At 37.4% G+C, this 24,216-nt stretch overlaps 1 protein-coding gene across 7 annotated transcripts in view; it reads right to left on the bottom strand.

Moving 5' to 3' along the window:
• COL19A1 (collagen type XIX alpha 1 chain) overlaps positions 1-24,216 on the bottom strand; it is a 187,409-nt gene that overhangs the window by 8,680 nt on the left and 154,513 nt on the right. For 5 of the 7 annotated variants that reach the window (XM_032104736.1, XM_032104741.1, XM_032104739.1 and 2 more), the window contains 15 exons: positions 23,566-23,619; positions 21,456-21,500; positions 20,786-20,836; positions 20,658-20,702; positions 19,779-19,805; positions 18,786-18,839; positions 16,139-16,183; positions 13,955-13,999; positions 13,784-13,846; positions 12,275-12,310; positions 12,083-12,127; positions 9,484-9,654; positions 8,491-8,557; positions 6,496-6,651; positions 79-156 (listed from right to left, as the gene is read on the bottom strand). In XM_032104736.1, the coding sequence (XP_031960627.1) occupies positions 79-156; positions 6,496-6,651; positions 8,491-8,557; positions 9,484-9,654; positions 12,083-12,127; positions 12,275-12,310; positions 13,784-13,846; positions 13,955-13,999; positions 16,139-16,183; positions 18,786-18,839; positions 19,779-19,805; positions 20,658-20,702; positions 20,786-20,836; positions 21,456-21,500; positions 23,566-23,619 (982 nt within the window). Of the gene's footprint in view, positions 1-78; positions 157-1,921; positions 5,661-6,495; positions 6,652-8,490; positions 8,558-9,483; positions 9,655-12,082; positions 12,128-12,274; positions 12,311-13,783; positions 13,847-13,954; positions 14,000-16,138; positions 16,184-18,785; positions 18,840-19,778; positions 19,806-20,657; positions 20,703-20,785; positions 20,837-21,455; positions 21,501-23,565; positions 23,620-24,216 lie in introns of those variants that run through there. The other 2 variants (XM_032104743.1, XM_032104740.1) reach the window with 2 other exon arrangements.

The following is a 24,216-nucleotide window of genomic DNA, read 5'->3' as shown; positions in this document are numbered from 1 at the left end:
AAAACCAGTGTTAAAAACAGGAGAAAGGCCTGTTAGTCCATAAATAACAATAGCAGAAATAAATCTGGAGACTTGTACCTGCAGGGCCAGGTGGTCCAGGGTTACCAGGCAGTCCAATTCCAGGCTCGCCTCTTTCCCCTTTCTGTCCTCTATAACCTACACAGAATAAAGATATGAAAATAAGAGCACCCTCTAATTTTAAGTAGCAATCTATATATCTTGTTGACAGGAAGTTACCAAGACAAATGTAACTGGGAGAGCACATGCTCAGTTCTCTTTTTCAGAAACTTTCGTTTTGTTTTGTTTTTTGGTTTTTTTTTTGAGATAACTCTTAATTTTATAAATTCCTTCTGGAAAATACAAGCATTTCTAGCAGTAACTGCTACATCCTCTGTCAAAGGACTCTTGCTTTGTTCACCATCTGGACCTTTCCCCAAGATTTTAAGTTACCTTGCTGAAATTCCTCTAATAAAGAGCCAGATGTGGATTTTACCCTCTCTGTCCTGCATAAATCTTTATACTTGCACTTTTTAAACTGTGAACTGGTAGTTTTATGCTTAGACATTCCCCTATATGTGAGAGAAGACCCACTCCCTGGCCACTGTTGCCCAGCTCACGTGGAATGAGGCATCTTTGGAGCTTGTGCAGATTTTGAAGCTTACATTGACCCAAGTAGCTGCATATCATGAACAAGATGTGATTACTAATTATATTTTGAATACTTGAGTCCTTTTTCTTCACAGGCCATAGTTTTGTATTTATCTAAATAGCTTCCACCTCTCAGGTGCAGCAACCCATGCCCAACTCCTGTTTCTTTTTCCTTGAACTGTTAAGTTTTATTAGCTGGAAGCACTCTGGCTGCTTTAGAGCAGAGGACTTGTTGCTATTGGTAAAATGTTTTCCTTATTATTTCTAGTGAAGAATTCATCTACTAATGTATCTTTATTATGCAGGAGAGAGGATGAAGGCATTTTTAAAGGAACAAGTGTGACACCTGCCAAAAACTCTTACTTCAAAAGGGCTTACAAGGAAACCCTCTTCTGTCCCCAGCACCTCAGATGCTGGCATGTAAGGTGACAAAAGCTGAAGATTAATTTGCTGATTTCAGGTCACATTTGGAATTAAAATTGTCCTGCTTCAGGAACCAGTATATTTTTATCATCACCTATGCCATACTATAAAGTATTGAGTTCTTCCTCCTGTGAAGAACTGTAACTTAGTTTGAATTAAAACAGAAGAGCACAGCTGTGTCAATCCACCTGATGTCTCATGAAGATTAACAGACACTGGCAGGGGGATGGCAAAGGTTGTTTTGTCAGTGTGCTGTGGTCTATGGCAACACTGCTACCTCACAGGATATTCCAGAAGGAAATTACTCTGAGGGCTGTGGGTACCAATTCTGGGTTGTTACGACAGAACAATGCAGTGGGAATGGTACACAGAGTATTCAAGCCTTCTGTTACACGCAAACTCATTATACACTTTGGTAGAAAGTCTGTTATCTGTTGAAATCATTCCAGCTTTCAAAACAGAGCATCAATCATCTTACTCTTCTCTCAGAACCACAACAAGGAAATTACAGTGAGGCAAAACCATTACCAAGTGCATGCAGAGTGCCACACATAACATAACTGAAGGAAATCAACGGTTTAAAACCTCACAGAAACACAAGTTTAAATTAATCATGCATTCTGGTCACTGAGTTGTGTTAAGCAAAATTGTACAAGGCATATGCACACGCAAGCTATAAAGACTCAGGAATAGGAATGTGCAGGTATTTGTATTGGATTTTGAATCCTAGATTTACTCTCCAATGATCACAGCAGTATTTATAACTACCTCAAGTTGGTTTGCTCTGAAAAATCTTGTGCAATCTGTGGTATTGCTATCTTTTGAAAAGCTCAATCATATAACCACAGGATCCATTACACATCCTATTTATTTTATATTTCTCAATGTTTTTTAATTTACAGTCAACAGTTAAAATGCATTTCCCACTACAAACCCAGTTAACTGTAATTTTACACAGCAGTGATGCCACTGATCATTTGTGTTGCATTTCTTAGTTATGGAGAAGAGAGAGAAATCACAGGTACCATATATCACATTTACAATCTCCATGATAAGCATTACTGCAGGTCTCTGATACACCTTAATTGAAAATCACTGAAATAGACTGAATGATTCTGCAAACGTCACTGGAATACAAGACAATACGGAAAAAAACCCCCCACAATAGGACAAAGAGCAGCCTGCCAATGCAAATACATGGTCCAGGGTAGTGGTAAACCATCACTGGCTGTATCCAAATACACATGCAAGGGTGTAGTTTGTACATGGTGGCAGGTAAGTTCTGCTAGCACTGAAGTTTAATACAAAAATTCCCAAATACCTCATCTAACAATAAGACTTTATTTGATAGGATGTAAGGATATTAACAAACAGACTTATATGTAAACAATGTGAACAATGTAATGCATAATTCTGGCAGAAAAATATTTGATTTTTAATGAGGTATATTTTTCTCAGAAGCAGGGCGATGATTATACCTCCAGAGGATAATATCACCTTCTTTCTGAGCTTAGTCTGACAAACTCATACACAGTCAAAGGAAAATATCACCATACATGCAAACCAGATTTTGATTTACTGTGTTTAATGTAAAGGCACATGTAAGATACTATCTACTTTTCCTGGTAGAATTCCAGTAAAAGGCACCTGCTTAATTCAAAAGGTAACTGCTTTAGCAGAGCCCTTCACTCGGGTTCCAGAAGTTTTGTTGTGATTTCTGCAACCCCAAAGTTCTGTTATTATAAACACGTACCCAGTGGGCAGCATGGTAAACATTTGGAAGCAGTATGTAGCAAGTTTGTGCTCAAACACATAAGCTTTTGCTCATAGATGAGTAGTAACAGCTGGAATTCAGCTCTCAGTTTGGCGCTCCCCACAAACATTACGTCACTAAAAGCAAAAACGTCACTACTGCAACACCCTTGGCTCCACATGGAAATGACACAAGTTCACGTCCGTGAACTTGGAGGCAAAAGGTATTTAACCTGCTATAGAAGGTATTCCACCTATACCATGGAGACCCTCTTCCATCAGCATGGACAATGCAGCACTTGAAACTAACATACCAGTTATCTATAGAAATCTGAGGTTCTTTAACACAAATACAAGGCAGAGAGATTACCAAAACAGGGAACAATGAGACCAAAGCATCCACCGTGCAAATACTCTGTGGTCTTAAAAAGACTGCAAAGCAGCAAAGATGGTGTTAAGATGAAGCCCTCTCATCCAGCCACCAATGCATGTTCCGAATTCCTTCTGTGTGTTACAGCTCTCTCGGCAGCTGGGTTCCAAACCAAAGTAAAACAAGTTAACTTCAACCTCCACAGCAGAGAACATTTTACAGGAGGTATCTCTTGAAACCAGTGCAGCTATTTCAGAAGAGTGACTGTGTCTACACAACACCCACTACAATGAGTTCCTGATGTCAGCCAAGGTTTCTACATGCTTCCACCGTACAAATTAATAATTATAAAAGGACACATAAACTTTACAACAGAGATTACCAATAAAGATAAGGAGCTTTCTCTATTCATTGCGTGGTATTTTTATTTTCTGAGCTGGGATGTTAGGTTCCTCGAGGCTACCACAAGCTATGAGGAGCTATAAAAACTAATTTCCTTAACTTGATAGAAAGAGTGAATTTTAACTAGGATGGAATCTTTTCTCTATTGAGAAAAAAATCAAGTCATGTTAACATAAAGGATCTCTGGATTGCTAAATTATCCCAAGTTGCATTTCACCGAATGGACCAAAATTCACTTACTATTACAATTTAAAAAATCCAGTTAAGTCAGTGGAGTTAATTGAGCTAGATCCTCTAATACATGACAAGCTGACTGTTTGCAGACAGATGATATTGCTATATCTTGTTTGTAAAATCTTGAAATAAACTTTCTAATTCTCTAGGAGATATTAACATACCTATTAAAACTCATACAGGGTAAAGTCCCTCTGTCCTCTATTAAGGAGACGTTGTCCATTTTACCAGTAACAGTGCCTCAGAGTATCAGCTGTTCATAATTTAAGTTGAATTCTTTGTTATATTTTGCTTGCATGCTGTATTTCTAATGAGACCATTCTATAAATTGTATCTACCTGAACCACTGGGAAGTATCTGAGGAACATTATGAATGACCTTGCTGAAGGCCAGCAGGTAAAAATTCTGGACTTCCTTAGAAGGGAATGACTGTAGATAAGAGTCCAGCAATTCTTTAAATACACTTTTTTAAAACCATGCCTACACTTCCAAGAGTTAGTATCTATGTTTTCTGCTTCTGGGACTAACCCTCTACCTATTAGTTTGCTGCGCAGAAGGAGATTCTGTTGGAATCCAGCTAAATCATTCCTGACCAGTTTCCAGGGGAACTGGCACCATGCTCAAGGTCTATGGAGGAACCCTTGTGAATGCACAAATGAAGTTCAACACCTCCCCAGACACGCAGCAGCATCTGCCGTTCCAGCTGGCTGCCTCTATCAGGCTCTGCATGCAGCATCACAAACAGGACATATTCACAGAGGCCCTGTTAATTGCTTTCCAAAAGCATCTACTTCTTCTCACTGCCTGTGTGGGACAAGTGGCTCACTCTGCCAGCCCAGACACCTATTACTGCACACAGCAAATCCCTGGAGTTGGCAGTCTGGGCTACACCCAAGTGAGAAATATAATAAGAAGTGTCTATCAGTCAACACCAAGTTGTATTAGGACTTGCGCACACAGCATGCTACCTTGATGGTCTCAGCCACACATGCACATAATGTGCTTCTCCAAGAAGTTGTTTGCTATGTATTTTACGGCTGAAGACAAGCTGGAACATAAGAGGATACTTTTCAATCTGCTCAGAGATTTGAACTTCTTTTTACTCTTGGCACAAAGGAGTAACGCACAGGCACAACTGAGGAAGGTGTGAAGGGTATTTGTAAGTGTGCTCCTCTTACAGGATTGTGTCTTATTCACAGTATAAAAAGGAGGCAAAGTAAACTTTTGGTTTTCTTTCCTTGGAAGTATAATTTCATATATCTTTTGATGTATCAGAGAAGTAAAGGCTTCTCACTTAGCTTACCTTTTACTAATAAAAAAGAAGTATTGAGCGTATCAGTAAAACAAATGGAAATCCTGTGTACATGGGGCACTATTTTACTTAAGCATAAAGTATAGAAAAGCAGCTTTTTTTTTGTTTTTTTTTTTCAAGCATAGCTCTCATCTTTTAGTCTTGATGCTCATTAGCTGGAAATGAAATCTAGTGCAACATTTCATTTCCCAGAAGCATCTGAGGCTATCCAGTACATACGTCATCATTGAACAATCTGGCACTGACATTGAAGGTGACTATTTGCAGTGATCTGAATATTTAGGTAACGATGAAGTCAGTGTTGTAAGATTCTAAGCCTTTTATTGTTTTCCTTGATCCTTTATTCTTGTTCTTCTCATTCTGAGCTCATCATATTTTTCAAGCTTCTGTCAGGGGTTTGCGCTTATCAATGTTAGTAAGTCCTTATTCTTCTGATAGCTTTAGGATCCACACATCTTCAGCTTTGCTGTCATGTTCTTCATTCCAGTCTGACTTGCTCTGACTCCAGAGCAGACCAAACTAACAAAAGATAATAAAGAACTACCTACAGATAAACTGCAAGTTACAGGTTACCCACCCACAAAATATTATTCATTGATAAATTCTTTTTTCCTTTCAGTCTGTTCTCCTCTACCTTTTAATCTCTGGAAGGCTGACTCTGCAGTAGAGCACAACTACAATGAACCTGGATCCCTCAAAACTAATTTTGCAGTAAAAGACAGTTCAGAGAAACGAGTCCTATAGTGGTCAAGTGCATTGCAATGCACAAATCACTGTTTGGAGTATAGTGAAAAACTGATTACTCTGATTTTTTTTTTTTGTGACAATAGATTCCTTCACTGTAAGAGAATTCATTTGGTAATACTTCAGTTTTCACTGCTTCTTAAAGAAGAATATTTGCCTTCAGTTTTTCCTGCCCTGTATTGTCTCAGGCTCAAAGCTGAGAACACTCAGACTAGGAGATCAAATTTTTTTTCTTAAATAAGATGGTCTCTCAATATGAAGCTGGATCTAAATAGCTAGAGTGCTGGCACTGTTTTTCTTCCTTATTCAAGTATCTTGTAGAAAACAAATAACTGCTACAGTAGTTCTTTCAGATTTAGATATCTGTCATTAATTAACTTTATAACTGATTAGAATAAAATGCACTGATTAGGAGTTTTTAATCAGTAAAATCCACACATTTACATTTATGGGTTAATATTTAGATCTGGCCTGGGAAAACATAAGTACATAAGTTTAAAAGTTAATTATTAGAAAGCTAGATAGGTAATCCTGGCTTATTTAATAATCATTAGCAAGTATATAAGGATTTCAAGATACAACTAACAGGACCATTTTTTGGAATTCCTACCTTGAATTCCACGTTCTCCTGGTGGTCCTGGCAAACCGTCCTTTCCTGGTGGCCCTGGTGACCCATCTTTTCCTGGGGGCCCTGGTTTTCCATGAGCTTGGGAGGCAAGCATTGCAGCAGGCAGCTTCAGCTGGGATACAAATTGAGCCATCCTTTCTTCATTAATCAAAGACACAAGACAAAGTGGGTAAGAAATCTGCTAGCAAAAAACAGGAAAAAAAATTCCCAAGACCCCAGCTAAAGTTTCTGGAAGTAAGGTGTTTAACTCTTCTTAATGTCAAGGTATTAAATGCTCCAATAAGCATTGAGACCTTCAGTTCCAACTCAGATTCATGTCTGAGTCTTTACCTTTTGAAATAATCAGAATGAATTTGTATTAAAATTTCTATTACTATTCTCTATTACTAACGTATTCCAGTATTTCAAATGACTTCTGACTCCTGTTCATGGAAGTACTTAAAACACATAGACAGAATAATTAGTACTTAACACACTGATGGAGGGCTACTTATATATTTGTAACTCATATTAAGCTGCAAAGTAGAAATTAAATACTGTGAACAGTTCTTGGAATGTGCTGGAACCCTGAAAACAAATGTAAAAAACCTGAAAGTGCTCAACAAAGATTATTAATTGCAGATATTTCAGAATAGAAATCTTCATGCTGGTGGGATAAAGTGCCCTTGGTAACATTTTAGTGTTCCTTAGAGGTAGATAAAATAGGTACTAACCTTGACTCTGTCTCATTTATACCAGATTAAACCCCTAAACATTCCACAATTTAGCAGGTATTTACTGTGGTGGAGTTTTAAGATTTAAGAAAAAAATTAGACTAAAGGAGAGTGGGCATCAAAAAAACGGGGGTAAGGTGATAGAAAGTAGGCAAAATGAAACAATGCCGAAACTGGAAGATCTGTGGGAACACCAGCAAGGTGTAGCAAATGGAATAGCTATAAAGACAAAACTCCATTAATCCTTGTAGGCAGGGCACCTTCTAATGCTTTCTTTTTGTGAATAGACTAAATACTTGTTACCATTGTATTTGAAAGGGAAAAGGAAGTGACTTCATTCAACAAACTGCTCTTGAAATACGTAGTAGGTTGAATTCCTGAGGGGTAGCACCCGGGGGAAGGGTGAAAATACACAAAATGATAGCCTTGTTATAAAGTGAAAAACTGCCTGAACAGGTTAAGAAGTCTCAAGCTTTATATGATTTCTTTTACCCCTAAAAGATGGTTTGTATCCACAAATATTAATGGCAGAATAGCAAAGCATACTGAAGACATAAGAAATGCATTTTGCAGTGGAAGATAAGCTACTGTTAAGGGGCATCCAAATGGAATCTTGTTTCAGACACCTGTCTAAGTCTCAGCTTTCCTACCATGACTAAGGGAATGCTGGGGAAGAAAACTATTTCCTTTTCAGAGCAAGGAATCATCTAAGAAATCTTACATAAAACAAAGGCCTTGGCTGAACCTGGTACTTGCCTAAAATTGTGCCAGAAGATGGTGGTCTGACAGGGAGCTCTGGAACTCAGCAGGGATATTTGTTGAGAAAACTGCACAGCAATTTAGACCTAGGTCACTGGAAGCTGTCAAGCCTTTCTCTCGTTTAGACAGTCAGCCACTAAGTGGGCAAGGTAATTAGGTATATCTATGGTCTCATTAAGATACTTCAGTATCTTGTAGTATGTTGTAGATAAACATGTATCTGCAGTAATATATGACACATGTATGTATCTACAATGATACACACCTATGCTTGCTATTATGGTTTGGAGCAGACCACCCTTCAATGCTAACCTTTTACATATGGAAATACTCTGATTAACAGATACTGTAACTTCTAATTGTTTGAACAGAATCATGTAAAGTAGACTTGTTAAACAGAGCTATAGAAACAAGGTTGCTGCTAAGTCCAACATAAGTTAGATGACATATAAAGAAATTTAGGGCAGAATTTCAGATTTAGTTGTATAATACTTCCTTTTCTTACCTTCAAAAACCTTAAGAACCTCTTGTTTGATATATCTTTTTATTTCTTCAAGTGAAATTGCATCAGCCTGATGAGGAAAAAGAAAGGTGATATGTATCAGAAGGAACATACAGAGGACACTTTATAATGTTACAAAAATAAATGCTCAAAATAACATTACAAATATAAACTTTTCATCAACAAATTAGTGTTTTAATATATTTGTGTTATTTACTTAACTGCAAAGGCTGCTTTACTACAAATACATTATAGTATTATAAAGACACTAATGGCATGAAGGGGGAGAGGCACTCCCAGCTGCCAAGATGACCAGGATGTGATGAGTATGGAAGTTAACTTGCACAAGACAGTGAGGGTGTCCACTGACACCCCTCTGCTTTACTTGCCCTTTGCATAACATCTGCCAACTTCTCACCCACCCTGGGGTCTAATTGCTTTGATGCACAGCTGACCAGGACAGAACCACAGCACCAGTAACTTCACTGGAAAGGTGTTTTAGAGCTTTACCTTATCTGACTGAGGTTAAAAAGAACCCGTAACACAGATGTGTGTACCTGTGTGCACATGCAGAAAAATCAAGATATCTACAACTGGAAAGCACCATTTCACTGTCTTTTTAAATGCTGATTTCTACTGAGAATCAATTTTGGCTGCCTCCTTTTCTTTCCCAGTTGGAAAGGCTCAGACTTTAGCTCTTAATCTTATAGAAAGCATGAAAATTAACTGTACTGAGTAACCATATTGATATGCAGGAACTAAAGAAAGAAATAATAAAGTTTATCCATAGCAGATGTTTTAAAAAATAATTTAAAGTAACTTCCTGATCATGTGCGTATATTTTTTTCCACCTTAACTGAACACTGAAATTGTCTGAGAGAAATCATTAGTTTTTTTTAATACTATGCTGTTCCTCAGTTGAATTGCCACTGCTCAGCCCATGCTACCTTCATAACTGAATTCACAAGCAACCAAGGTAAACTTATATTTACTTACTGAAAACCCTGGGGGTCCTGGTGAACCTGGGGGACCTTGATGACCTGGTGATCCTGGGTAGCCTCTGTCTCCTGGAGGACCAACAGGACCCACATCCCCCTTTTCTCCTGATGGGCCAGGTTTCCCTCGTTCACCCTGTGGACCTCTATCCCCCGGAATACCCTGATCTCCCTGTGTAAAATAGAAGCAGAAAGAAAACCATTGCACATAGTGGAACAAACCTGAAAAGTCACTTGACAATGCTAAAGAGTAAATTCTTGCCTGTTCAGAAACAGATTGAGTCGTGCAGGGAAGATGATTTTACAGGCTGAACCTTGTCTCTGGAAATAGGTTTTGTGTTCTTGCCCTTCTGATGTTGAAGTCAATGACAAGAAGAATAGGTTGGCTCTGTAACCCACTTTTCAAGGACAGGACTTGAGTTTAGAAAGGTTTTAGCCTTTATACAAGGATCTAGAAATGCCAATTATGGCATAGGTAAAATTTAGGTGCCCAGATTCACACAGGCAAAAGACACCAGGATATTTCCTGTAACTTTCCTTAGAAGCCTACTATTTTATATCTTCATTTAAACAAAATCTTAGTTAATCTATTTACGGTACTTAGTTAATCTATTTCCAGGGGCCAAGGAGGAAGCTGGAGAGGAATTTTTAACAAGGGTGTGTAGTGACAGGACAAGGGGGATTGGCTTCAGACTGAAAGAGAGTAAGTTTAGATGAGATATTAGGAAAAAATTCTTTACTGTGAGGATGGTGAGGCACTAGAACAAGTTATCCAGAGAAGCTTTGGATGCTCCTACCCCGGAAATATTTAAGACCAGGCTGGATGTGGCTCAGAGCAACCTGGTCTCATGAAAGGTGTCCCCGCCCATGGCAGGGTGGTTGGCACTGGATGATCTTTAAAGGTACCTTCCAGCCCAGACCTTTCTATGATTCTATGGTATATAAGTTCTCAGGTTTATAACCCTGCAGAGTGGGTATAGATAGCTCTTCTACTAGAAATAAAGAAAAAGGCAGGTTTTTCTAGAACCATGGTGCTATGGCAGTGTGAAGCTGATCCTTTTCTTCTAAACAATCCACGTTTTACAGGCTGCCAATGTGTAGGAGGCAAATCAAAAACTAAGCAACTTTTCAAACAAGCAATGTTTAACTGCCTCCAATGTTTTCTTTGTGTTTTGAAAAAGGTCCTTGTAAAAATTCATAAAACTAGGTCATATCTTCCTCCAGATTCCTCTTTAAACTCTCCACTATGAATTGTACAAAACTCAGGACATTTGTGTTTTGTGATCTCTGCCTAAGGTGCTGATTTATTCAGCCCTTCTCCTCTCTAGTGTTCTCCTATCTCTTGTATTTTATCTTGTTCCAAATTCTGTGCAGAAGGAACTGCTGTTTTTCCTGGGTTTCTACCTGCTCTAGTCCAGCAGGTTCAGGCTCAGTGATTGAGGTATGCAGATAACAGCAATAAATGAGCCAGCCACTAGTACTTGTATCTGTTGGAATTACTTGAAAACTGATTGGTATAAAACATGTTTTCAACTAGTTTGTCACTCATTTTATAAAGTAGTAATAACAGCAGTGTTTAGTCATTCAAAGAACATATAAGATTATTTCAGCCCAGGTGGCTTATTCCTTCTTAAAATGTATTCTATGAGGACATTCTTACATTAGACAAGAAAACCTTGAGAGTTTTATTCTGTCCTTCCAATTTTGATGTTTCTCTTTTCTGTAACTACAACAGCTGGTCTCAGGCTGAAGGAGCATGCTGTAGAGCAGTAATAATAATGGCTGCAAGAAAACCTTGACTTTATTTTCTGTCATCATTGCAATCTCTCTCACAGATACAGGCCTATGTCCTTAAAGGCAAAACCAGAACATTTCAAAGAGTTAATTTTTTAAGGGATAATTGTAATAATAGTTAAACCCTCATGTCTCTTCAGTGTCATAAAGTAGTATTTCCTTTTCCAGTTTAAACAGGGAGATACTTCTCTGATTCATTAAATAAATGTGGTATCCATTTGATTAGGACATCAGGACTTTAGCAACGTTAAAACAAGACCGTCTCTCATATATATATTCATATATATGTATATATATATATATAACCTCATCTCTCACCTCCCATAATCATTCCTGCTCACCATAATCTTGTTACCTTGAACAGAACTGTCTGAAGGGTTTGGGAAGCTGTCAGGTATTGCACCTGGCATTCCTGTTGCCTAAGTGTGACAAGCTTGTGTTATATAAAACATGATTTGTGTTTGTGACATAGAAAGGATGACAACAGGGCAAGTTCATAGCTTTTGCAAAGTCTGAAAACAACACAACAGAATTAGGTACTTTCCAATTTTCAACCTATTGATCAATTTACACTCTCCAGGCCAACTGTGTTAGAAAGTCTATAAAATGTGTTTTTCCTCTAAATGCAGAAGACAATTTGACTCTAATTCCTTAAAGTGGTGTCTAGGACTAAACCTCTTACATGTCTAGGTGTCTGCTTGAAGTTCACAGAGAATTAATTTCTTGATTTTGCCTATAAGATAGGTGCTGAAAAGGTGTTTAGATGCTCAGTAAAAAGAGAAAAAGTTATCATAATAGGGACTTACACGTTCTCCTTTGGGTCCTCTGTCTCCTGGTCTCCCCACAGCACCCTGAAAAATGGTTTTTGAGAAAACATAAACTTATCAATTAAAGGCTTTGTTGTATATTCATGTGTTAGCAGAACAGCAAGCAACTGCCCTGGACGAACAGCTGTGGTATTTGTGAAGAATAAAATACACAGAACCATGTTCTCTTACCGGAGGACCTGGCAATCCATCTTTTCCATTGATTCCCTAAGAAAAAAAAATTAATATGTTTATGTATTTTAAAAATATAAAGTGTAAAGCACAGTGTTTAGTGCAATATCAGTAAATGTTCTGAAGCTGCAGAAGCAGCAGTTTATGTGGCTACAATATAGAAATGCAAAGAGCATCAAGATGTGCATCAAATCTAACAAGCACCCAACTTTAAATGAAAAATTATAGGGAAATTTGGAATGGGGAATATTTGTGGACACGTACATGCACTTTTTCAGTCCCAGCTAATCATAATACAACCATGGGAGAGATTTCTTTTGTTCTAGATATTAGCCTTGATGCTGAATTACCCTTCTGTTGTTATAGAGATTATGCCTTACTATTACGTGTCCAGATCCATCCTTTGGGCCTTAGGACTTGTAGCATGGCACAGTTTTGGTCTCCTGGGCTAAAGCTATTTCCTTCCCCAAAGAAGGTGTTTGCATTCATAGCACCTGCTGGAAACTGTTCCAGGCCCACATTATCCTCCAGAATGGAATGGGCATGATCTGAGAGTCCTAGATGGTATGGGCCAAAATAATGACAGAGAGTATATTAACGATTGCACAACGCCAGCTAATTGCAAGATAAATGCTCTGGCAGTGTTTAATTAAGTAGGATATTTATGGATCCGCACATGTAGCAAACTCACAGCTGTTTCACTGAGAAAGGACAACTTGCATGAGCAGAGACACCAGGAATATTTCTTTCTCCTCATATACTGCAAAGTGGAGTTTTGCACAGATTAGGCACCTTGGGCTAATTTGCTTCTGTAGCTACAGAAACTGTCTCTTCTTTCAAGGCAGAAGTGTAATGTGGAGATGTGCTGACAAGCTGCAAAGGTCTGCTTCTCATACTCATCCCCAAAACACCAAGGTTCAGGGGAGATAATGAGCCCTGCACTACCCTTGCTGAACCCCTTCTAGAATGTCAATGAGGTTTTCAAAAGCAGCTCAGACAGTGCTGACTACACTGCTGTCACACTTTTATTACATAAAGAGATCAGATTAGACATCTCCTAAGTGAACACTAAATGCCTCAGCTGCAGCGTTGCATCACCTGTATACAGAAGAGTCACGAAGTTTATTCAGTCGTGAAGCACACGCTTCTCTATCTAAACTGAAACTGAGAACCTATTCTGTCACCCCATCCTTTACTGACTGTGTTGAGTGTCTGGGTTCATATTCTCCCCCTGGAAAAAGTACAAGAGTAACCTTTATGTCAACAAGATCCAAATGACCTTCATAAGACCTTTAAAAGCAACATCTCGGTTACATTAACTATTAAAACACCACAATACCAGGAATTCTTTTCTGGATGGTTAACACTGAGCTCTGCAGCTCTGTGTGTTCTTCACGCGTTACCTACTCTAACACAAAGCAAGATGTACCGTCCTTTCTTTTGTAACTTCTGCTAAACTAAGACACATCCTTTTGTAACAAAATATATACTCAGTATAAAATTGCTTACTGGTTTTCCTTGTGGCCCTTCTGGACCAGGGAAGCCAATCTCTCCATTAGGTCCTCTTTCACCCTAAGAAAGAAGGAAACGCACATATAAATCTGCATGAAAAATCTTGCATTAAGAGTCTGAAATATTTGTTTGCTATCATAAGGATCCAGAACTCAAATCTGTACTTACAGGCTCTCCTGGCATCCCTGGGGACCCAGGAGATCCTGGCTTTCCCTGCAGAAAGAGAATAGTACAGATTGAAATTATTAGGAAGCCAAATAAAATTTTTCTCTATGTCAAAAATAAGAGAGAATATATATATGTGTGTATATATATATGAGTGAAATATTCATGCTATTGTTCATTAATGCTTTACAAAAGGAAAGAGAAATATTTTACCAGATTTTTGTCATATTTAATGAACAGGGTCTCGTGTTAAACATTACTTAATTGCTTGGTTTTCTTTACCATTCCTGAATACTGGGACGTTTTTATGAAATTTTCTTTTACAATACCATGATTTCCATCTTGAGAAGCCATAGCCAGATCAAAATTTTTCAATATATATGTAAAATCAAGATTTTTTTCCCTCAGGTATTTTCTAGTCCTGATTTTTTTTTTTTTTAAATATGACTTTACTACTGACTTAATGCCTTCTCCAAATTTTCTTCACACTCTTTCTTGGCCACTTTTATTGTCATTTTATGTTCAGCCTGCCAGAATTCACAATCCCCTCTTATGACATCCTTTAAATGCTGATTTTAAATGTCTCTTTTCTGTAGGATGCCTTTCTTTGAACAACTTGAATCTACATTTCCTGAAAGTATCCTTAGACCAGATCCTCAGGTGACTTGTACAAGTGAGGGATAAAACCCATCAACACCAGGGACAACTCTGGGAACAGGAGGACTGAGGGCTGATGCTGAGGAAATGGGCATCAGTGGCAATGCTTGCAGAATCTCAGTGCAAGCTTCCCTGACAACCTCAGTAATCTCAGCAAAACATCAAAGAGAAAATAAGAGGTTTATATTCCTGGATAGGAAAAAGGGTCCACTATTCAATCCAGGGAATAATGACAGGTAAGGAAGACAAATTCTTTTCCAGCAAGATATATGGATATGTCTCAAACTCTTCCTAGAGTACTGAAAAATTTTGTGTCACGTGTCTACTACTTTATTGATTAAAACTCCTCAGCATAAAATGTAAAAGCAAACACTTTATTTCAGGAGAAAATATTTTATTTCAGTGGATTTTATTAGAACTAAATATAATCAACAGAATGGAACTCCATCAGTGAAGAAGGGACCTTATTAAGTGTTTCCTATCCAACTTGAATAGAGAACATCCAATAACTTGGGATATATCCAGTGGGAAATTCATAGGAAATGAACAACTGTGATCATTCTAACCAGCTACAGTGCTATTATTAACAGTGCAAAATCTGTTTCAGAACAACAAACTTTGAAAATCTTATATTTGCTATAAAACTCAGAGAAATACTTTTCCCCTTTAATGTGCAATTTTTTTAGGAAAACCCAATGAAATTAGGCTATTTAAGATGATGTTCTCTCTTGGAACTCACAGTAAACAGACTAAATCAGTGGCTAATGGAAATGGGAGTGCATAGACACAAACTTCTCTTTATTTCATGAAACACATATTTATAATTTAAACAGCTCCTGAATGTATTGGTAGCTTCCCAAATTTAATAATAAATCTATTTGCATATAAATAACTCCATACTGCCTCCTGAAATATGGATAAACTTTTTTATTAAACTGTGAATGCAATCTAATATCTTCATTTCCTTTAGGAACACAAATGAATAATTATAATTTCAATTTATCATTAGTTACTTTTTCTTTCACCTACAACAAAGTTTCTCGATGACTTTCAGAAACTTCTCTGAATACCACACGTAAATAGCAGAAAAAGCATTTCCCTAAAGCAAATGTTTGATTGACTCGATATGCAAATCCTTGTGGACTGCAATAACCAATGTTCATAATTTTTCTTTGTGATAGAAATACGCTCAGAAATTTGTGCATGCCCAAGAACACAAAAAACATCTTTATCTATATTAAACAGAGGCAATGAGAAGAATCTCACATTTTTAACTAAGCATATGCAGCTTCAAATTCCAGCTTTATCATGTATTCACGCCACTCACTCTTGTCATTTTAATAATAATATGAACCCTTGCTGCTATTAGAACTCTAATTTCTTTAGGGAAAGCTCACAATCTTCACACTTGTGTATAAAGCACAAGCCAAGCACTGGTGCTCCACAATGATCGAGATTGCAGCTCAGCACCTTGCTTGACTGTTTTTTCAGCTTCTAAAAAGCTGAGCTTTCTTTAAAGAATATACATACCGGTGTCCCTGATACTCCTGGTGCGCCGGCTGGTCCACGGTCACCCTGAGGAAAAGATAAATCTATGTTTAAATGACAACAATCAATACAGAAGTTTCTTGGTGGATTCTCATTAAAACATGAGAAAGGATTATTCAGTGAGTTGAAAATGATGACAAGAGCCAGGCTAAATGCTAATATTTATCTGTGCCACTGGCTCATTTTACAGACTTGAGCAAGTAACCAAAATCCTTTGTTTAGGTTCTCTCACATAATGTTTCCCTTTGAGTCTGCTCGAGGCCTCCCTTGAAAAGAGATGGAAAGTCCCTGACTTATCTGTAGTTCTCCAAATAATTGTAATTTGTGGCCATGACAATGACCAAAATTTACACAGAGTAATTCACTTTCATATAAACATTCCCATATTTAAGATGTACTTTTCAAAGAAGTTTTTGCTTTCCTGCTACCCAGTCATCCATTTACTACAAGCCAACATCCTCTGTTTGCTTGTGCCATGGCCCTTTCAGGGCAAAGGTTCTCGTTATAGCACACAGCCACCTTCATCTATGCTTTAAGCTAGGAGAGTGTTGTTTTTTGGCTGAAATTGATGAATTACAGGCACAAATTAATCTTTCTCAACAGGACTGGAATCCAAAGCAGACAGACAGAGCTCAACAAGTGGTAAAACTCTACACAGAGGTATTTACCCACTGTTGACATGTTGGTCTGCAACACTCTGCTCTCTTCGTGTAACGCCAGTTAAAAATGTAAGAAAAAAATCAGGCTCCTTGTTTCTTATAAATTTCTTTTTCATGTCAGAAAAGCCCTGGCACTGCTAAAACCGTATGAACGGGGGAATACTTCTCTGAGGTAAGTTTGTTACCTGGAGCAGACTTACTAAAACTCTGATAACATAGCTAGAGCCACGTTGTGTTGTGCATAAGAGCCCCGGGAAATGTTGGGATTTCTGGCTCCTGTTCTTATGAGTTATGGTGGTTTGTCTCATCCTCATCTTGTTCAGGTGCACAATGATGCTGCTAGGGATTAGAAACACTTAACTCCCCTACACAAAGTGCAACAGATGACAAGTTACATGTCTGACCTCATGTCTGGAGGAAGCAGCTTACAGGACACGCTCAACCTCTCCTGCTCTGGAGGCTGGCAGAAGTCACTCAGTGAGGAATGCAACATGCACCTCTGGAACACTGAGTGGGGAGCACTGAGTGGGGAGCACTGAGTGGGGAGCACTGAGTGCCTGCAGCAGGCAGGGCATGTTGTCTGGAGCACTGCCCTCTGCCCCAGTGGTTATTCTGGACTCAGAACATGGGGTGTTTTCCCTGTATGCTGGCTATGACAGTTAAGCTAGAAATTCCTAACACTTCCCTTGAAACATTTTTTTTCTTTTCAGGGTTATTTTGATCCTTTCAGCAATGTGGCTTGCAGCACAGCTGCACCAAACACTGTCAGCACAGGTGAGGGAAGGGACATTTTATCCAGAGGACACAAAGTTCTTAAGGCAGTTCATGAAATTATCACAGAATTACAGCCAATGTTGTCTGTAGAAGATGGCATTCTGCTACACAGAGGTGCATAATCGCTCTAAATTAAAACCCAGCATGCACTCTACTGCTGGGACTGGCAGGCTCTGAGATACTGTTCACTTATTTGCACCACAAATGTGGAATTTTGACCAAATTTAGTTAAGGAAACTATATTTTTACTTTGGGAGAGGGCCAAACACTCACTCAGCTGGTTTATATGATCTGATCCATTGCTTATTCCCTTTATTTAATTCCTGTTCCCACTTTGTCTCAGTTAGACCTGTAAAACCTCCCTGTGTTTGTTCATTTTGAAATCAGACTAGTCTTTAATTGCTTGTAAATTGTAGACTTCCAGAGCAAGAACCATCTCATGTAATTTAAGCACCTAGTATAGACACCTACCTTAGATCTTGTCACTGACTGAACAAGTAGGAGGAATGCACAGTGATATTGAGTGGGAAACTTTTAATTTACATTTCTTTGTGATGAAAAATAGGTTTCAGTAAAATACTTTTGCATTAAGTCATTTAATAGCATAATTCAAAAAGCTGGAAAATATTTCATTTGCAAAAAAATGTACTCTTTTTTCTTCTTAAATTAGAAGTTATGTGCAAAATTGAACTGTATTTGCTGACAGAAAACATATTTACAGATTTTTAAAAATTTCTCTGCTAAATGTTTTGTACTTTGCTATATTTAGAAATGAATACCAAAATATTGACTTTTTTAACCCTTTATGAAAAGCTTATCTTTACATTCATAATCAGCCTCCACAATTAGAAAGCAAAAGGCTGAGAACAAGACAGATGGACGGTAAGCATAAGTTGATATTCAAGAGAGAACAAGAGCCATACATAGGAAAATATTAACTATATTACTTTTAAGTATAGTAGTATTCTACCTCCTACACACAATTTTCCTTTGCAGAAAATGAAATTTCATGTTCAGTGAGTATATTATTTACACCCACGCTAAAGCAATAAAGAAAAATATAAATAAGTATGCAAGGGTTTTTCTCACAGAAACATTAACTTACACATGAAAAATAAATCAAACAAGGCTTCAGAAGACATTTAGTTGCAGATAGTGGCCACTAAGAAGTCATAACTTCTTTTTAAGAGTCCTACCTTTTCCCCTGGGAGTCCTTCCAGTCCTGGCAATCCCATTGGTCCTGGGTCTCCCTGTTTTGGGTTTTTTTTTTAATTAAAAGATTGCATCCATTAGAATTTCTTTACTCAAAATGGGGAATGTTGAACAGCAAGCAACAGGAGATTATTTAATTTGAGATCAGTAAAAAAACTAACCAGTTATCAGGTAAACAGATTTTGTTATGCCCTGTTTTACTAATCTGCAAATTAAGCTTTTCCCAGAGGCTCTGTGTGAGTCTGGTTTAATTTTGGTTTAATTTTGATGAAAGATGTAATACAGAAGACTCTATTCCAGTGCTCTTGCAAGCCAAGGTCACCTCTGAAGCACCTCCAGGCAGTACAGCCCTGGGCTGTAAGCATACACTGTCAATCAGAGAACCAAGCTCCAAGCAATTCTGTGCTCTGTTCCCTAAAAAAAGGTTACTCTGCAGCAAGGGACACACAGGCTGGATCCCTGGATAGGTCTTCAAGCTTTGAAAGAAAGCTGTAAACATGCTCCACTGGAGAAATCAGCTTATCATGTAGAGTGGAGAGGTCCTTTTAATTATTTTTTGAAAGAAAATTGGTAATTTACCATGGACATTTGAACTACAGCCAACAATTCCAGTATTTCAGCAATTCTCAGTTAAATCAAATCATGGCAAATTGCTGTCTGGATTTCCTGAAGTCTCTGACAAATCTCAGTTTTCCCACCTAAACTCTGGTACTTGGTGTTTTCTGAGTAGGAAGTGGATGCTGGCTCAGAATGATGTATTCAGCTTCCAGGCATTATGGTGAAACAAACAAAAAAATGACTTTGTGAATTTATTTGAAAACAGATTACTAAACTGTTTTAGAAAACTGTCTCACAACTCCCCATTTTTGCTGTCAGTGCTGAGAGGTTTTAGTTTGAGTTTCCTATTGTCCTTGAGAAGTACCATGTGTCAAACTACTTGGGGAATTCTCTATCAAAACCAAAAAATAGGTACATACCGCTGTTCCAGGATCTCCTTTTGGACCCTGCAAAAAATAAAACCACACAAGTCACAGTTAAAGAAGAACAGTTACACAATAAGATGTCGATTTCAATGACTGAATTATGAATACACTTTGCTAATGCAGCGCATTTGAAATCATTATCAATTCCAGCCCTCTCAGCTGATTAATTTAGTATAAAATCTTAGTAATATTTTGGGGTTTGTTTTACTGTTCCAGAATACAGAGAAAGACAGCTCTGTTGTTTGGTGCCAACCCATAACTGTGGTTACCAAAGAGACAATCATTTCAAAACAGAACTTGCCTATGATGCTAAAACAGAGGAGAATGTAAATAAGTGCACAGAATCTTTGGCTCCATAGAACCAAAGCAACAGTGTCCAGCTGCAAGGTGCTGCATTTGCAGTGTGAAAGACACCAGCCCTGTATTACACCCACAATATAATTCTTTGTTTTACATATTTTTCTGCACTGTAGCTACATGTAGTGAACCGGTGAAAGAACTCAGACGAGAATTCGTGAGCTTCTCATCTCTGGCACCAAATTTCATCCACCAAAAAACTATACCTTCACAAACTATAAGTAAAATATTACACATTTTTAGATATAAGAATACTTTCACAAAAAGTCCAATACCAAATTATGTACCATTTCAGTAGTCTTTACTTGCTAGGATGAAATACTTTAATCAAAATAAATAAATAAATAAATTGCTCTCCAAAATGGGCTAAAATGCTTGGCTCATAAAATCACAGACATTGTTACATACCAATTGTATCCTTATTTTTTCAATCTTTCATGAATAAAATCAAAAACTAACCATCCTCTGTTTCTATGTCAATTAGCTACTAGAAATCAGATTTCTGGTAACACTTACTGGAGGTCCTGGTGGACCTGGGTAACTTGCGACACTCACACCTCCCTGTAACAGCAAGTTTAAAAGTTGAGTTGGGCTAAAATTAGGTGGGGATTGAAAAAAAAGCAATTAACATTAAAGAGAAATACCTGCAGTTTATATAAGCTGCTCATTCCATTTCTTTCATTGTAAGGCATACCCTTTAAAGCATAAAAACCAAGTAAGTGTCACTTATGAATTATTAAGGCAGCACTATTGCCCTGTTCAAGTCCAGTACTTCAGCAAACCTGTGGTATCCTTTTTGTTCTCAATTTGTCAAAGATTCCAGATTTCAGAAGAATGTAAGATACACACCAACACAGCTCGGGACTTCTTTTTTTAAAAATATAAACCAAGAAACCTGTAAATGAGTGTATGTCATATTTTGATATTTAATATTATAATTCTCCAGAGTAAATGTTGTGTTAGGTACTATTCCAGTTAATTTGGAGTCCAGTGAACTCCACAGACTTTCTCTAGGTTGCCTGAGTTCTCTGATCTCAGGTATACAAGCTGTCAATTTTACTCTAATAATATTGGATACCAAGATTAACTAATTTGAGCAGATTTCTAAAATGGCTTTAGTGATCTGAATTTACTCAGTGATGAATTGCAAGGAAAAAAAATCGAACACAGAAACCTTTTGAAAAAAGACACTGTTACCTTCCTGCAATATTAATTTTCATTAGATCAACAGTCAGTTCTTTATATTACATTACATTTTACTCAAAAGTATATTGTTCCTAATCTAAATGCAAGATATAAAACAAAATGTCTCACCGGAGGCCCAGGTGGTCCAGGTTTCCCAGGAGAACCTTCACTACCCTAGTACAGCAAGAGATTGATGTAACTCATTTACTGTAACTGGCCACATCTATTCCACACTCAAGCTATGATGACCATAATGACAATAAACAAGAGATACAGTCAATAAGAGCAGGTAATGTCAAGAATAAATTCTCCTGCAATGTTCCTGCTTAAGCTTTAGGGAAGGCATGAATCATTACTTTGCACTAGTTTTTGTTTTGTTTGTTACTTGCTGCTTTATGTGTAGTAACTTCCTTATGGCAAAATAGCAGGGGTAACCTGGGCTGGGAAACATATCATATGTACCAGGAGGGAGAAGAAGAAGAAGAAAAAAAAGAGTTGTTAATATGAATTTCTAAGCAACTGGCAGATAAAAGCTAACATTCATTTTATGCTTTGTATATTATTTTGCAAAAGCCAGTCCTCAGTTGATCATTCATATTCAAATAAAGAAGAGCTAAAGTTTCAGAAGTCCAATTTACTTAGAAACATATTGAATATAAATTAGGATTTTTTTTAAGGAATATTCCTTATTAATATCTCTATTATGAATACCATTTTGTTTTTTACTGTAAGATATTCATCCGTTGTTACCCATATCTCTGGCCTGTTCTGCTGTTGTGAACTGAATTGATTATTTTTCAAAAAGCAGAGCTGTTGAGACTTTTCCCCAGGAGAATCATGGGGTCTGTGAATAGTAGAGAGCTTCAAAGGTTTCAACTTAAGATTTCCCAAACAATCTTTTCAAAATCTCATCACTACAATTCAGATAAATACACTGTATAATTTGGAACAAGTCTGTCAGAATTTTTCACTGACTTCGTTGGATCTTATTAAATGTATGTCAGTGAGACACTAAGTCACAAATTTAAAATTACTAAGGTGTCAAAAATCAAGTTAAATGTTCAATGCCAGTAATTATCTCAGCAGAAAAATACAATTCTTACTAAACATTTATATTAGGATAATTTCCAAATGCCTCTGCTAATGGTTAGAAACTGCCAGCCTCCCAAGAGTGGTTTGGAGAGTTCCATGGGGAATTAAAGTACTATTATGTTAGAAAGCACATTATGTGATCAATTCTCAAGCGCGTCCCAGATGAAGGAAGGAGGAGAAATTTACTGGGGCTATATTTCAATTTACTTCATTACTCTTCAGCCATATGACTTCTGCCCTTTTAGAAGGATGAAACACAAGCTGTAGAGCAGGAGCTTCTCATTCCCACCTGTGTGGGAATTGCGAACTAGGAACTAGCAAAGACTTGTGTTTTGCCTTCAGTTACATAAAAAGGAAATAAGTGGGGCAAATTTTTGTTACTGTGATCAGCAAGGAGACAACTCTCCAAATTTTATGCTGAAATAATTTCAGAGCTTTACAAAATAGTTTTCTTTCTTACTCATACCAAAGTTTTGTAGGGAATTAGGATCCCACACATGGATGTGGCAGTGCCATTCCTGGAAAATTCCAGAGTACTACTGAGAAAAAAAAAATCTGTATTCTTACACAAAATGTAGAACTTGTCCCAGAAAGTATTTTGCAGCAAATAAAGCTTGTCTCTTCTGTATTGCACTGATCTGAGGTGCCCAAGAAATTAGACCTCTTAGTTATAATGGATAATATCAAGTTCCTGATAAGAGTGCATAAAAGTTTGAAGAAAAGCAGTGCTACAAGAGTGTAAATTAAGTATAAAGGAAGCTTAATAACTAACACCCAATAACTTTCAGTACTTGTGTAATTACTTTTGAGTATAATACTGGTAAAAGAATGAGAAGCACAGCAAGCAGTTGCTAGTCATATTCTATTCCAGAAACATACTTTCACTTTCCTAAACTTTATATAATGTGCTATACCTGACGAAAATTCTCTGCAACTTAAATATACCGCAAGGACTGCACTTCAAAATACAAGCCCATATGCACAGCATTGCTTGGGAAAAGTACTTGTATTGAAACACAAGCAAAAATTTGAAATGCATGCCAAATTCTTGTTACACTCTTGGACTTGTTTAAAAAAGCCCAAAACACACTGTAATGGGATTGCAAAACCTTCACAGACCTCTACCAAGAATTAAAAGAAGGAATACCTTTTCTCCTTTTGCTCCAGCTGGACCCGGATGTCCAGGTCTTCCTGGGACTCCCTGCACAACACGGAATTGTTTATATAAGTTAGGAAGAATGAAACACAGTATTTTTGCAGTGTCACTAAGTTTTTAAAACATGTGCTTTTTGAAGGTCGTGTAAACTTAATTATGCTTCTCCTTCAGGTTTAAATATTTCTCTTCTCTTTGACACAACAGCTGTGTCCTCCTGATAAGTCCTTTGAAGGGTAAAACTTGTGTTTGCTCTTGCATTTTCACCTTGGCAAACTAAATGTGCTGACCCTAACTGGCACATCTTGATACAGCTGAGAATCACGTTTTACTGCTAAATGCCAGTTTATTGGCACATATTCCACATTAAACTTCTTAAATGTGCTACAGTTTTTGAAAGAAGTATTAGTATTGTCATGAAACCTAGGAAAGAATAATGATCACACTAACTAAGGTGATTCCATCCCATATGTAGAAAAGAAAATTTGAAAAAATTTAAAAGAGAACTTTTTCTCAGTAGTACCAACAATTTTAATGATATATTTCAGTGTCTTTAAATATGGTCAGCTTCTTCTCATACTTTGTTTTTGAATTGTGAAACTGAGTAATTACTTTGTTTTGGCACCAAGTCTTTTTTTCAGAATG

Source organism: Corvus moneduloides, chromosome 3 (genome assembly GCF_009650955.1).
Source record: "Corvus moneduloides isolate bCorMon1 chromosome 3, bCorMon1.pri, whole genome shotgun sequence".
NCBI classification, from domain to species: domain Eukaryota; kingdom Metazoa; phylum Chordata; class Aves; order Passeriformes; family Corvidae; genus Corvus; species Corvus moneduloides.
Note: the sequence above shows the minus strand (reverse complement) of the source record. Positions and strands in the feature narration are given on the sequence as shown.